General features: G+C 45.8%; 2 protein-coding genes across 2 annotated transcripts in view; both read right to left on the minus strand.

Moving 5' to 3' along the window:
• The window catches only part of LOC308335722 (signal recognition particle receptor subunit beta-like), a 398,251-nt gene that overhangs the window by 130,387 nt on the left and 251,660 nt on the right, over positions 1-16,204 (minus strand). The window lies entirely within an intron of this gene.
• Positions 14,605-16,204, minus strand: part of fgf11a (fibroblast growth factor 11a) — a gene marked incomplete at both ends in the record, with an annotated part of 160,471 nt that continues 158,871 nt past the window's right edge. Inside the window, one exon of the mRNA XM_080792300.1 lies at positions 14,605-14,753. Coding sequence (XP_080648426.1) covers positions 14,605-14,753 — 149 coding nt within the window. The remainder of the gene's footprint in view (positions 14,754-16,204) is intronic.

The raw sequence follows: 16,204 nt of genomic DNA on the forward strand, positions 1-16,204 counted from the left end.
TGTGAATACCCACCCACTGTCAGTGCCATTTGGCCCTCCGCCAATTTAATCACGATAGAAGCAAACTATTAACAGTTCACACAACCAAGGCACATATCAAATGCGGCTATAAAACTCTCTTCTTGACAATCACTCAAACTCAGATATTTCCCTCCAGCTCTCTGTCGGAGATCAGTCCAGGGGAAATCTAAACTCATTTGGACGGATTTGATTCGGAAAGCTTTGAATGTCAATGTGATGAACGGCTAATGTAAAGATCACACTCTTGGTAAGTGGAACAGTTATGTGATCAATTAGACCAGTGATACTCAACCTCAGGCCCGCGGGCCACATCAGGCCCGCGGGACCATTATGACTGGCCCACCAATGAAAATCTAAAAAAAAGAAGAAAAAAAAATCTGGAAAATGAAATAAAAATAAATAAATCTGAATGAAGTTATCTTTAATTACATTATTATAAGTAATACTATTAGAGTTGTACTATTACTCGAACGAAAATAAAAGCTTGGGCGGGGGGGGGGGGAGATGCAATGCAAATGAAAGACATATACTGTGTATCCCTATTCCCTGACATAATTTTATAGCTAAACGGACAGAATTCTATTTTATTTGAATGATGAAACCCAGCTGCCATTAATAGTTGGAAATGGAAATGGGAATTGCGGAAATTGCGGAAATGGAAATTATGGAAATTGCGGAAATTGCGGATATTGCGGAAATTGCGGAAATGGTGGAAATGGAAATTGCGGAAATGCGGAAATGGAAATTGCGGAAATTGCGGAAATGGTGGAAATGGAAATTGCGGAAATGGAAATTGAGGAAATTGCGGAAATTGTGGAAATGAAAATTGCGGTAATTGCGGAAATGGTAATTGCGGAAATTGCGGAAATTGCTCTTCACTTAGCTCTTTGTGTTTATGCAAGAAAATGTAACACATTTATTTATTTACATATTGTGTGCATGCACATTGTACTTTGATACATTTTGCGAAAATAAAGCAATTGAAAGAGAGAAGTTATCAAGTATAATTAATGTCGTAATTTTATCTACTGGCCCCTGGCCCCTTGCCATTTTTGTAATGTGGCCCACAGGTAAATCTATTTGAGTATCCCTGAATTAGACTATAGTTCGCAGATGAAAAAAATGCTATGACTTGAAAAATTTAATATAGGCAAAGTGACAAAAACACAATTCAAAGTAATCATCAAACAATTAGGGAACATGAGACCTGGGTTTTCAAGTAGTTTTGGGCAAAAATGCAATGATATAATAAATAAAGGCTTCAAACTGTATACGGCACTATATAAAAAAAGACACCCACACTCAAGGAAATGCACATGAGACCAGTGGTTACAATCATACAAATATATTAGTTTGTTTTATTCAATTATATCCAATAATATGTCTCCCTTTGACTTTGTGTAAGATATTATAGAAATAAATACAGGTCATATTGCAAATGCAGAGACAAGGGGAGGTGGGGGGTGGGAACGGGAACAGAGGGAGGGGCTGGAGAGTTGTGTGGAGAGGGATGGGGGCGAAGGGGGGGGGGGGGGGGGGGGAGTAAATATTGGGGTAAAGACTTTTATTTTTCTTCTTCTTCTTTGAAGGTGTCCAGTAAATGATTGGCGCATGCATGCTTGTTGTCCCGTGTGTCTCCTCGCTCATGGGCGCGCACAACTGGCAGCCCCCCCCCCCCCCTGCATCTGTCCCAGGGTCATGTCAACTGCAGGCAGCCCCACCGCACCTGTCGTCATGTCAACTGACAGCCCCCCCTGCACCTGTCCCAGGGTCATCTGTCCCAGCTGGGTTATGTCAACTGGCAGCCCCCCCCCCCCCCGCACCTGTCCCAGGCTCATGTCTCCTGTCCCAGCCTCATGTCTCCTGTCCCAGCCTCATGTCTCCTGTCCCAGCCTCATGTCTCCTGTCCCAGGCCTCATGTCTCCTGTCCCAGCCTCATGTCTCCTGTCCCAGGCCTCATGTCTCCTGTCCCAGGCCTCATGTCTCCTGTCCCAGGCCTCATGTCTCCTGTCCCAGCCTCATGTCTCCTGTCCCAGCCTCATGTCTCCTGTCCCAGCCTCATGTCTCCTGTCCCAGGCCTCATGTCTCCTGTCCCAGCCTCATGTCTCCTGTCCCAGGCCTCATGTCTCCTGTCCCAGGCCTCATGTCTCCTGTCCCAGGCCTCATGTCTCCTGTCCCAGCCTCATGTCTCCTGTCCCAGGCTCATGTCACCTGTCCCAGGTTCGTGTCTCCTGTCCCAGCCTCATGTCTCCTGTCCCAGGCCTCATGTCTCCTGTCCCAGGCCTCATGTCACCTGTCCCAGCCTCATGTCTCCTGTCCCATGAGGCCTCATGTCTCCTGTCCCAGCCTCATGTCTCCTGTCCCAGCCTCATGTCTCCTGTCCCAGCCTCATGTCTCCTGTCCCAGGCCTCATGTCTCCTGTCCCAGGCCTCATGTCTCCTGTCCCAGCCTCATGTCTCCTGTCCCAGCCTCATGTCTCCTGTCCCAGGCCTCATGTCTCCTGTCCCAGCCTCATGTCTCCTGTCCCATGAGGCCTCATGTCTCCTGTCCCAGCCTCATGTCTCCTGTCCCATGAGGCCTCATGTCTCCTGTCCCAGCCTCATGTCTCCTGTCCCAGCCTCATGTCTCATTCATATATCTGTTGCCTCCATCCAATGATGATGATTATTATGATTATGATGATGTCGGAGTCGTACCACCTTAACAGTGACAGGGGAGGTATGGTGCCCCGGCCCACATTCGCATGGATATATTTGTATATAATGTATTATTATTATTTCTTGTTTTATTCTATTTTTATTGCCCGTATTTATTGTTTTTTGTGTAGAAAAATAGTGTCATTGTTGTGGCTTTGATATATAGCTGGAAGACTGAAGCACTCTTTTCTTTGTTGTTTTTGTTTTCTGCCTTTGGAAGACATGAGACGAAAATAAGATCATGGGGATTTCCTTAAAACCAGTCCTTTGTTTTCCCTGGAAGACCTTTTTATCACAATAACTTGGATTGTCCATGCACGCACACACACACACACACACACACACACACACACACACACACACACACACACACACACACACACACACACACACACACACACACACACACACACACACACACACACACACACAGAGCAGGTACCTTATGGAGCCAATAAAGACCAATCCCGTTCAAAAGGATGAATGTCAGTCAATCTCCCATAGACTGTGTGTGTGTGTGTGTGTGTGTGTGTGTGGGTGGGGGGGGGGGGGGGGGGGGCGACCTACAGTACAAGCTCACAATGCGTAACGTTTTGTGAGCTTGTAGATTGGCTATTAGCCAAAAATAGCCAATCTACAAGCTCACAAAACGTTACGCATTGTGAGCTTGTACTGTAGGTCGACTATTTTTGGCCAAGAGGCAAAAAAGCAATCCAAGTGCAGTTGTAAAACATAAGTCAGTTTCTAGATATAGAGCGGTTTTCAGGGGTCATGAATACAAAGCAGACGTTTTCATCCTACATTGAGGTACACACACACACACACACACACACACACACACACACACACACACACACACACACACACACAAACACCCCTCATGGATCCACTGAGATTTTCTCAAATGATTTTCATTTACAAGATTCACACAATATATTTCCACTGAGAAAGACCCAAAGCACAAGCCTTGACTCCATAACAAAATAATAAATAAATAAATACACTTTCTTATCTTTCTTTTTTTAATAACAATAGATTTGTTTTAGCATAGTTTACAGCAGTGGTTCTCAAATATTTTCATGTCAAGAACCCCCAAAATGAATAATGCGTTTGGCCACGGACCCCATCTGAAAATATTTTGTGCCAGGGATCCTCATACAAGATTTGAGTCATTTAGCATGGGGGCCCCCTGGGACCCCCCTCGAGGACCCCTGGGGGTCCCCAGACCCCACTTTGAGAACCACTGGTTTACAGTGTACTGTAATGCCACCACCTTAACAATGGGTGTACAAAGTTGGGGGAGGGGGGGGGTTGTTACTGGTGGGTTCATTATTCATCATTCATTACCACTGTATGTTTCTCATATACGTTGCATGTCAACATATTGCAAGGCAGGCAGCGGCGGGTTGGAGCCCCCTACAGTGAGGATCCCCAGAGTGAGGAGCCGCACCAAAGCTCCAAGACCACCACTGAGCCGCACCAGAGCTCCAAGACCACCACTGAGCCGCACCAGAGCTCCAAGACCACCACTGCCGATTCAGTGCCATTCGAGTTGCAGACCGATATATGGACAGAATAACACGCTGTTAGTTGTAATGTATACTTTGAAATAATAAAATAAATTATAATACTGAGTCACATGGTCCACATCTACAGTTGTTTAGGATAAGAAAAGGTTTTGTTTCGCTATTTCTGAAAACATATATACAGTGCAGACAACATGTTCTCCGGACTCCGGACTCCGGTCGACCAAAATCCAGAGAATGCAAAAGTGGACCATTATTACAGTAGGAGTAGGTCAGCCTTTACACTCTGGATTTGTACATATAAGATCACTCTATATAGTATTGAGCCACATGTGCTCTGGCTTGGCTGAGTGCAGGTCTGCAGTATGTGTGCATTGCAGAGTGCCTGCATGGGGTTTTTAGGGGTGTGCCTTTAAAAAAAAAAGAAAAACTGGCTGATTTTATATATTCCCTATCTGTTAGCTAATACCAAGAAAGGTGGGGGTAGGGGGGTTCCTTCACTCTGGGCTGCTACACAAAAGCCCTTTCTGTAACAAAGCCTCGCAGAAAAGAGAGAATATCTGTTCAGCGGCATCACTCTTTCATCAAAGCACGTGAGCCCCCCTCTCTTCCTCCGTCTCGCTCGCTTTTTTTTGTGTTTTCTGCTGCATTGCAGATGTGGTGAAGGGACTCCAGCTCAAAGCAACGTGCACACAAACACACGCAAACACACACACGCATGCACGCACGCACGCACGTCACAAGCAAAACCCCAGCTCCCACACGGGGGGGGTGGGGTGGGGGGGGGGGGGAGTGTTAGAAAAATAAAGGCTCTAATAAAACACACGGTTGGTTTCAATATCAATATTCATCCTTTTTGACCGCTCTCCCCCAGTTAATGTGGTTGCACCTTGTTAATGGAGTTTATTGCTTTGTGCCCAGGGACTGGCGCCCATTGATTTGGCCTCTGATTTATCCTCTATCCCCCCCCCCCCTCTCTCTAGTTTAGTCTCCTTGACTCTCCCACTACTCTAATCTCTCTCCTCGGTCATACACATACTCATACACAAGCAGAGATGCAGTATGCACACACGTTCAACCAACCTAAGCCCTTTATCATCTCTGTCAGGAAGAAACCTCTGATTTCCATTATTATAACTTGTTTTTTTCCCATAAATGAATGCCCCACATGATCACACTACGCACTACGTTGTCACGAAAGCATTAGAAAGCTTATCAAGTAATGAAAAGTAGTGAAAATGTTCAATCTACAAACTTGGAGCTTGTGATATAGCTTCAGCTTTAATATTAACTATTGACGCTATTTTTTGAAAATGCACGAGTTAAAGATGGATGAGGAGATGGGAGGGGAGGTGGATTTCGGGAAAATGTTCCTTTTTGAACATTTTGAAACAATACCATGCCTGGCACAAGATGGCATGGTCACCAGGCTGAAAGTGGTTAAAAGTTAGACGACACACAAGTTGATGGAGGTTGAATAATGGATCGTGAGATATGTGGAGCGCACGTGCACGCACGCACGCACGACCACACCCTCCACCATTGGGTTGAAGGGAAGTTGTGTTATGGGGTATAGAGGTATAGAGGAAGTTGAACTTCAAAGGGAGCCTTCGGGGACACCAGTTAGCTACAGTATATCCTATCCTGTATCCTACGGTGACACGCCTTTCTGCGCTGTGCTCTCTTTCCCTCCCTCCCTCCCTCCCTCCCTCCCTTGCTCTTTTTCCGCTCTTCATCTCGGAGTCCTTCAGAACCCCAGACGACCCACTCTGCAGTTCCACTCCGCTCAGTAAGCAAGGCGAGGGAAGGGAGGGGTTCCTCCTGACTCGGGAGAAATGGGGAGTGGAAGCACGGGGTTGGCAAGTGGTGAAAACATGGAAATCTCCATCATTCTAAACCCCCTTTTGTGGTATATGTAGAACACCACGATCAATTACAGTAACACACTCGGGTTCATATATACATGCACACGCACGCATCCCTATTACCAGTATACATACAGTAACACAGAGAGGGTTTGAGAGGTTAACATTTTGGGAGCAGCCGGAGGCATTCGTCAGCAGTGGTGGAATGTAACTAAGTACATTTACTTGTACTGTACTTAAGTACACTTTTGAGGTATTTGTACTTTACTTGAGTATTTTCAATTTCCAATACTGTAACTTCTCTATACTCCACTACATCTCAGAGCCAAAAGTCTTACTTTTACTCCACTTTTATTACTATAAGTTACTTTGGAGATTTTCATTTTGATTAGAAAACATAGATTAACAACTTCAACCCAATGTAGTTTTTGGCCATTTGAAAATAGCAGCTCTACAAGCTCACAGTGCGACGCACTGTGAGCTTGTAGAGCTGCTATTTTCAAAAGATTTTGTACACATTTTGAACTTGTGAAATGGGACGTTCTGCAACGTGAGCACTTTTACTTTCAGTATACTTTAAGTACATTTTGATGCCGATATACTTTTGTACTTTTACCCGAGCACATCTTGAATACGGGACTTCTACTTGTAACGGTGTATACGTGTGCATTGCAGTATTCATACTTTAACTTAAGTAAAACATTTGAGTATATACTTTCTCCAACCACCGTTCGTCAGGGAGGTTAAGCTGGAGAGAGTTCTCCGATGCCAGAGGGGGGGAAGCAGGGAGTCGATGAGCGGCGATGGATCAGTCTTTATAGGGTGTGGTTCACACTGGATTACTGGGGGTGAAACAGTCGAATCCCGGCTCCTCCTGTGACACTTCGACATGTAGACAGTAGTCTACATGTCGAAGTGTCCATGGGCAAGACACTGAACCCCAAATGTGCTGGTTGGTATACCTTGCATCATGGCTTCCGCCACAATCGGTGTATGAATGTGTGTGTGTGTGAATGGGTGAATGTAATGCACAATCTATATGTAAAGCGCCTTGGATAAAGGCGCTATATAAATGCACCATTTACCATTTAACACTAAAACATTCCAGGTGGCTACAATGTGACTAAAACTAAATGAAAACTATTCAAGAGACTATGACTAAAACAAAAATGTGCTCACAATTGATTCCCAGACAGCTCTACGTAATCCGGAAGTTTACCCTGATTGCTTTCGCTGCTTCACATGCACTATACTATACTCTACTATACTATACTATACTCTCAACACTGCTGCTGCTCACCCTCCACCACCCCAGCTGCCACCTGTTGTTTTAGATCTGCTGTTTATGTACGGGGGAATCCGGACTCCCTACACTTTATCAAAGTACCTAAAAACACATCCAATTCATCGCCAAACCATCAAATACCAATAAATATTTTATATTCAATAAAAAATATATTCTATCCATTCATGAGTTATGTCCTGACTCCTGACTGAACAGCAATCTGATAACGATTCAACCAATGAGATGACTTGATTCGACAAGACAGGTCTGGTTCCTCACGACGGACATTTGAATTGTTGATACAACTTAACAAAATGGCTAGGAAATTGCAGTATAATCTGCTTTATTTAACTATATGGATGCATGTAAAAATGTATCCTACATATTAAATGTAATACTTGCACTTGCATAAAATCTTACAGTCTTAAATGGGATCATATTAATGTGCCATGGCCCATGGCCTATACTTTAACATTAACCCCCCAAACCTAGAAAAATATATGAAGATATAAATATCAACAATAAAGATGCTAATGGGGCGCCCGCTGGCCTAGTGGTCTAGTGGCCTGACAACGCGTCACGTGTTCGAGTCCCGTTCATGACGACCTTTCTCTCCCCTTCTCTCTCTCCCTCTTCTCTCCATGTCAGTCTTCACTGAAACAATCAATACAGGCACAAAAGCCAAAAACAAATGCAATAGTGCTGTGTGGAGCTGTGAAACCCATTGCTTTGTAATCAGTCTCAGGGGATATGGCCGGAGGGGTGAGGGGTTCAATCATAGCCCTATAGGAAACGCCACTGACAAAACACACATGTACCCGTATGGGTTGCAGACAGTGGGATGTGTCTGCTTGCACGGCGTGGGAGTTTGCCGTGCTTCGACAGAAGCTCTTTTCATTTGAGCTGATGGTTGTGCGTATATGGTTGAGACAGACAGACATGTAGGCAGACAGGCAGGCAGGCATGGGCAGGGAGGCAGGCAGGGAGGCAGGCAGGAGGGTAGGGAGGCAGGCAGGAGGGCAGGGAGGCAGGCAGGAGGGCAGGACAGGCAGGCAGGAGGGCAGAAGGGTCAGACGCCTATGCTAATGTCCTACATGTCTTTATAAATCTCTCAGACTACAGCAGCAGGGGGTCTGCATGCTCTATACATTATGTGGTGCTCCCACAGAGCACACTCAAACTATTGCTATAGAACTAATATTGTATAGCCCTTATGTATCCCTCCCTCCCTCTTTATTTTTTTGCTTTTCTTTTTTTTAAATAATTTTTATATATTTTTTGCTTTACCATCTGTTTGGATAGCGACGAAGACATTTTTATTTATTTCTTTAATTAAATGACACATTAGGTATAGTATTGCAACACACACATATCCCAGCCCTTAAAACCAAGTTGTGTCATAAAAATCATGGCTATATCCATTTTCTGGATAAAAAACAACAACTACTGGAGTCCCTCTCCTCTCCTCTCCTCCCTTCCCCTCCCCATCTTTCTTGTTTAGTGATAATCTTCCATAAATCTTATCAGGAGCCTCATTGAATTAAAATACCGGTAATGTAATCACCTCGTGAATGAGTTTCAAACAGTGGGCTGTGGACTTACTCTAACAGCCCCACGGATGGAGGGTCAGACTGGACAAACAGACCCAGCTCAAGGTTGTTTAAGAGCTTAATTCAGGTCGTTAGTCATATTAGGGTGGCGGGGGGGGGGGTTTAGAAATCCCCTGGTGGGCTTCAAGTGGGCTAAACGCAGCCAGGGACGAAGAGGGCAGAAATATGCAGTCTTAGGCTATACTTCGGCGTACAGCGGTGAAGCGTGCCTAAAATAGCAGATTTATAAGCTCACAAGTGAGCTACAATATGAGCTTATCGGCGCGACACAGTCGCATGATGGAGTGAAACGTCAGTGGTTTTCAACCAGTGGTCCTTGAGGCAGTTCCAGGTGCTAAATGATAGAGAGTTGTCAAATGAAACCATTTGGTTTCATTTTACGCTCTCAAGAGTTAGGCTATACATTATTGTTGAACATCTGCATTACTTAATGTACAAATCGTTTCCATTCCTCCACACGGCTTGCTGCCTTCCCTGCTCCTATAGGACAGTGGCTCTCAACCTGTTCTGGCCCACCCATCTGATCACGTATAACTGTGTTAAGTGGTCAGACGGGTGGTCTGGACGACGTGTGCAAATTGTCACCGATTGATCAATCGATTGTGTTCCACCAATTGGATCAATGGAACCAATATACTTCCAGGTCCTATATATACTTATTGGTATAACCTTTTATATATAATATTGATGTTATATTATCGTTACAATCTTTTCGTTTTTGCCAGCTATAATTTGGGGGCCCACTCGCAACGGGGCACACATCAGGTTGAGAACCATGCGGTGCCTTTAGGACGACAGCAAAAGTGTTCACCTGACACAGCCTGCTGCGTCCTGCTCGCTCGGGGATACCCCCAACTAGCTGTTATTTACAACAGTGCCTCACAGAGGAGCAAATAAAAGGCATGCATTGAAGTGGATGGATGCCGGGTGGTGTAGTATCATAACTCCTAAAGCTCCTTCATCCTCCGGTTCTCTCTATTCCACTCTCATCCTCTTTTCATCCCTCTTTCTCTCTCTCTCTCTGTTTCTGTCTCTCTCATCCTCTCTCTCTCTCTCTCTGTGTCCCCCCCACCCCTTCTCTCTCCTCGTCTCCTCTCCCTATAGAGCGTTGCTCATCAATCTGGGCCCTCGAAGAGCTCTCCCCTCGCTCATTCCTTTCCCCGCAATACATAAACATTAGGCAAAAACAATTACCGGGCACAGCATATTGTACCTGGGAAACTTTGCTATGAAAAATGATTGCTTTTTCTGTTGACTGAAAAAAAAAAAAAAGAAAAAAGAGGGAGAGATCAAATCAAATAACATATAATACAGGTTCTGGTGGAACAAGAGGACCAGAAAGAACGTAGTCTTTCCCTTTATGTTCCAGTATTGCCACGGTTCTGCATAAAAATGCGATTGCTTTAAAATGGAAGAAAGCCAACCCTTGGACTTCCACGCCGACCTTGTTTTTAATTGCACATCACTTTGGCTTGTTATCGGTGCCCTTAACAAAAGCTATCGTTGTTTTATTATTTTTCACTGAAATGATAGCCCATAAAATGATTGAACCCCTTACACCATTATATACTCTATACACGACAAAGACAATTGAAACGGCATGTGTGGACGGACGGCTTGGCTTTCTTTTGCATAATAACCAAATACTCTGAGAACACTTGAGTTAGATTTGAAGAGATTGCGTGTGTGCGTGTGTGTGTGTGTGTGTGTGTGTGTGTGTGTGTGAGTGTTAAAGTAGCAGCAGTCACGTGAGTGTATACGTTTACTATAGTCGCAAAGACAAAATGACCAACAGTCTTTGAACGTGAAGAATTTGGAACTTTCTAAAGCCTATTCTGAGATATGAACTATAGAGCCCTGACCGACGCCAGATTTTTGAGTCCGATGCAAGCCTATCATTTTCACAGATTACAGATGTTTTGACCTATATTTTGTAAAAAAAAAAACAATAACAAAAACAAAAACCACCGCAAGGTCTGGAAATCAATTTGAAAAACCTTGATTTGATTAAAGTTTCGAATTTGACTTATTACTTGTATAAGGAACTTTAATCATACAGTTATTAAGTTAAATTAAGTTCCAGAGGGTCCGCAGCTAAAGTATTTGTAACTATAGAGTTATGGGGGGGGGGGGGATTGTGGCTAAATGCTTAAACAAGCTGTCGCTCCTTGAAACTGGAGAGAATTGTCAACCTCTGGGCCAGACAGACGTGTCGGGCTCTGATATTATCGTCTCTGTCGGATGGAAACCTCACAAAAAGTAGCGGATCCACGAGCAGCGAAATGGATCTGCTGCCTTTTGATGCTTCCGTGTGCACGCTGCAGTATGATCAAGTACAGGGTACGAAAAAACACAAGTTAGAATATATGGAGGTTTGTGTTCCTGACAGCAACGGTAAGACCAACAGCTCCTGTTGGGGCCAACGGTTGAGGACCGTGGCTGTACCGGGGCAGAGTCCCATGGGGGGGGGAAGGGGGAATGAGTGTGTAACTGAATGAATGTGAACCAGGGTGTGACTGACAGTGAGAAATGTGCTCCAAGAAGTCCACCAACCACTGGTATAAGTGTTGCAAAAACGTTGCTGTCAGGGCAAAAACCTCTTAACTCCTATAACCTCTTAAAGTTTTGATGTATTTCCTTTTCATAAATTACAGCCCCACCGTTTGATCTGCGCGTCACACGAGAGCGTCAACATTAGCATTATATCCACAAGCTCGTAGATCTGGCACTTTTTCCCCCCGAATTTGAATCCTTGAACAACATACAGTGCACAGTGTGAGGTTTCCACAGACATCCACAGAGGTCTGCTCATCGTGTGTATAAAACACTACAAAACAGGGGAGCGTATTACTGGTGGTATAATAACACTGCAGGCGCTTTCAAATGTTTGTATTATTCATGGAGCAAAAAGCTGCAATCGATAACCTGTTTGGTTTGAATACAATGTTATTTTGAACCAATCTGTGTGTTATAGAGTATATATGGATACACAACATCACTAACACAACTGCAGTGGTTGTAGTTGGTCTCCCTTTGCTTCTCCTATCGAGACGTGTATAATCTGAGGACGGGTTATAGACTGTAGTGACCACTACTGGTGGACATGGGGTATTGCATGGAAGCTCAAAAGGCGATATATCCTCTGGGCCCCGACCAGGGTTTTCTGGATTAGGGATGCACCGATATGGAAATTCCTCGCCGATCCTTCGGAAACTCTTCTAAATCCTCCAAGTTTTCTGAAATAAATATTTTCACAATTTTTCAATAGCTAAATTATAACATAATGTTTAAAAAAAACCAAAAGGGGTTCCCACCCCAAAATGGGTTAACGTAACAATTGTTCATATTTCCGCCCCTTTTGTGCCTGCGAATACATCTTCAATATACAAGAAATAAAAGTTCAGAATCTACAGCTTAAGTATAGGCTGGAGATAACCTACACACACCAACACACCGACCCACATGGCAACAACGCAAAATGTATGCTTATCAACGACGGATAAAGATCGGCTATACTGCCATCGATTAATGTCCGTTTTATTTGTCAATCCTGCGATATTAACCCATTCTGACCGGGCACCCATTTTGGTGTTGGCATCATGTTATGCTTTAGCTATTGAAAAATAGCAGATCTACAAGCTCATATCGCGCCACCGAGTGGCGCGCTACGAGCATGTAGGTCTGCTATTTTAGAAAAATCGAAGAGCGACTGACATTTTTAGAATCTGATCTCAGGTCAGAATGGGTTAATCAGACCAGCGTGTGTCCCGTGGAAACCTCGTATGAATCTGATCTCAGGTCAGAATGGGATATACATCGGTGCATCCCTATAGTTGTCTGTATCAGTGCATGGGGTCAAAACTCCGACAGGGCGTCAAGGTTACGGATTACAGCTTTCAATAGACATGTATTCAAAATAGAGAATTTAAAGGAGGAGCCCGTTCTATGAAATTCACTGATTTCCTGCAGATATGTGATATCATATCAAAGGAATGTCCCTTCTTCCATTCGGTGTGTGTGTGTGTGTGTGTGTGTGTGTGTGTGTGCGTGTGTGTGCGTGAATGCGTGCGTGCCTCCCGTAGAGATGGGAGTGTGTTGTGTAAATGGCTAGCAGTGCACGTGTGCATGGACACACACCTCCGCAACCACACAACGTTAACACGCGCACAAACATTACTGTACTGGTGTGTGCGTGTGTGTCCGTGTGTGTGTGTGTGTGTGTGTGTGTGTGTGCACGCGCACGCAGCATACCGGGGGAGTGCTTTGCTTCTCATTTTAGGAGCGGAGAGATTCTGATCAGTCACAGACTCCATTAAGAGACCTGGAGGATGATGAGTGTGCGTGTGTGTGTGTGTGTGTGTGTGTGTGTGTGTGTGTGTGTGTGTGTGTGTGTGTGTGTGTGTGCGTGTGCGTGTGCGTGTGTGTGTGTGTGTGCATGCGTGTACACTTTAAACACACGCGTGTGTGTTTGAAAGTGTGTTGGGAAAGTGTGTTGCTTGTGCTGCCGACTGGAAAATTGACTCTGTGTCAAAAACTAATCAAATCGCGCCAAAGGTGAATGGAAAGCGGTGGGGGGGGGGGAGAGAGAGAGCGCGCACCGCCACCGACACCGCATGCACACGTGGGCTGACGAAGTATCCAGGCCACCCTCGCAAAAGTCGCTGACACTCGGGACGATGGAAGCTTAGCAGATGGCAGGGCAGGAACCAAAGGGCTCGGTGACAAACCTCACATTAGCATGGAAGACTTGTTGTGTGTGTGTGTGTGTGTGGGGGGGGGGGGTCCAGGAACTGTGACACGTTGTCCCTATATGCGCACAGGATGTATACGTGCGGGTGTCCAGGGGACGTATTTGACCGTCTCACGCACGCCACCGCGTTTGGGTGAAACCAGGAAGACATGTTCTTTCCGCAAAGAAGTGGGTTTTCTTCTACCCTTTTCCGGCATTGGCTGGGTTTTCAACGCGCCGCACGGGGGCAAAGTGGCCGCCGCCGCGCGCTATATACACAATGTTGCTCAACGGCGGAGTTATTGCTCTTCTTCTACAACCGGACTGCGATGCTCGCAGACGTTGTTAAATATAAGGAGAGGTCGGGGCTGTGGGGGGGGGGGGCTTCTGTGTGTGTGTGTGTGTGTGTGGGGGGGGGGGGGGGTCAGGCAGGACACAAAGTCTACAAAGTTAAAAGCCACACGTCCCACTGGCCTGCTTCAGGGACGGGACAGAGCCAAACGTTCTCTCTCCGAGGGCAGCCGTCCCACGCCTTGGGATGTCTTCACGTCGGCACCGTCATCCTCCTCTCTGCTCCTCCTCCTCCTCCTCGGCAAGGCTCGGCTCGGCTCGGCTCTGCCCCCGGTCCCAAAACCCGCTCCCTCCTCTAGGCTTTTGTGGGGTATATATTATGCGAGTCCTCTCTCAGGACTATATGGTGTTCAGGACTGTTTGGGCGTTTGTGTTATTATAGCCCTATAGCGGCGCCATCACAAGGTGCCTGCCGGAGCGTTGCTGCTGGTGCCCAGTGTTGTCGTCGTCGTCGTCCCATCGTCGTCGTCCCCCCCCTCCCCCTCCCCCCCCACACCCCACTATAGCGTCTGTTGTGAGTGCTAGGACGCGGGCGTGGTCTTGGTTTTAGATGGAGGGTCCTTCTTGCCGTTCTTCTGGTGCGCCGGGGACTCGCTGGAGGTCTTGGGTGTTTTCCTGGGGGGGCTCTGTTCAGCCACGTCGTGCAGCGACGGCTCCCTGTACATGGCCACTGCGGGGGAGAGGGGAGGGGGGAGAGGGGGGGGTCAGAGGTCAGTGACGACACCCAGGTGCGGTCGTGTATAAAACGCGCGCTGACAATTTATGCTTCGCACGACGACGACAAAGGGTCAGACGGCGCGCCGGTCGCACGACGAAAGTGACATCGAAAACGACCGAAAAACACGACGACGCAGAGGACCTTCACAGAGGGCGCTGCGTGCCGTTTGCGTGCCTTTGGGAAAACGAAAGGTCGCAGACGCCTTCGTATAATAAAATGTCACACTGCACTCCGACTAGCCGAGAAGATCAAATTAGCTTTGTTATTTTGTTACGTGCACCGTGCACGGAGAAGCAGAAGGCTACTTGGGCACTTTTTAACACCACAATATTAAAATTGAATCGCAAAGTTGAGAGTTTATTCATTCTCCGGGCGTGCAGACCGCAAAAAGTGTCGTCCTTGAGATTGTGTTATACCACGCGCGCATGGGGCCTTTTGATTTGGTGTAGCGTATGTTAAACAAATAGGCAATAGCTGATCTGCAAGCTCACAACGTGTCGCCTCCGCAACACGTTGTGAGCTAGTAGCTCGGCTATTTAAATAAAATAAAAGTATCTAGATATTGCTTTGATGCTCATATTATCCTTAGGAAGTATTAAGAAGTTTGTATTAGAATATGCATATAGGGCTGGAATACACATGGACCTATAGCTGCAATTTGCAACTCTAGATTTGTTTGTATAATGGGATGAATCTAGAGTTGCAATACTCTCCATTGACTCCCCAGTCCCCACTTATCCAATAAATATCGTTTTGCTATAAGTTATTCATGCATCCCTCTTTTATCCATCCGGCGAGACGGGTCGCCGCATTTTAGGAGCACCAAGTAACTCCTCCAGGTGCTCCTCTGAGTACTAGACCAAGTAACTCCTCCAGGTGCTCCTCTGAGTACTAGACCAAGTAACTCCTCCAGGTGCTCCTCTGAGTACTAGACCAAGTAACTCCTCCAGGTGCTCCTCTGAGTACTAGACCAAGTAACTCCTCCAGGTGCTCCTCTGAGTACTAGACCAAGTAACTCCTCCAGGTGCTCCTCTGAGTACTAGACCAAGTAACTCCTCCAGGTGCTCCTCTGAGTACTAGACCAAGTAACTCCTCCAGGTGTTCCTCTGAGTACTAGACCAAAAAAGTTGTGTGCAGCCCTGAATATATATATTCTTTCAGAGTTTCAACGTTTTTAACTCAAATCTTAGTTTTTGGGAGGTCACTGGAACGACATATTTTCAGACGGGCGGCCAAATACATTATATTTTTTGGGTGGTTCTTGACATGAAACCGTTTGCGAACCACCGACATATAGAAACATGGGTTTTTTTCAGATAACCGTCAGCATTTAGAAGACAAATTTTGTCGAATCGTTTCCAGGTCAAAATGGGTTAAATCTCCTCAGGCTCAGACGCTGAATA

This window comes from Protomyctophum bolini (genome assembly GCF_963924005.1).
Source record: "Protomyctophum bolini genome assembly, chromosome: 20".
In the NCBI taxonomy this organism is placed as follows: Eukaryota; Metazoa; Chordata; class Actinopteri; order Myctophiformes; family Myctophidae; genus Protomyctophum; species Protomyctophum bolini.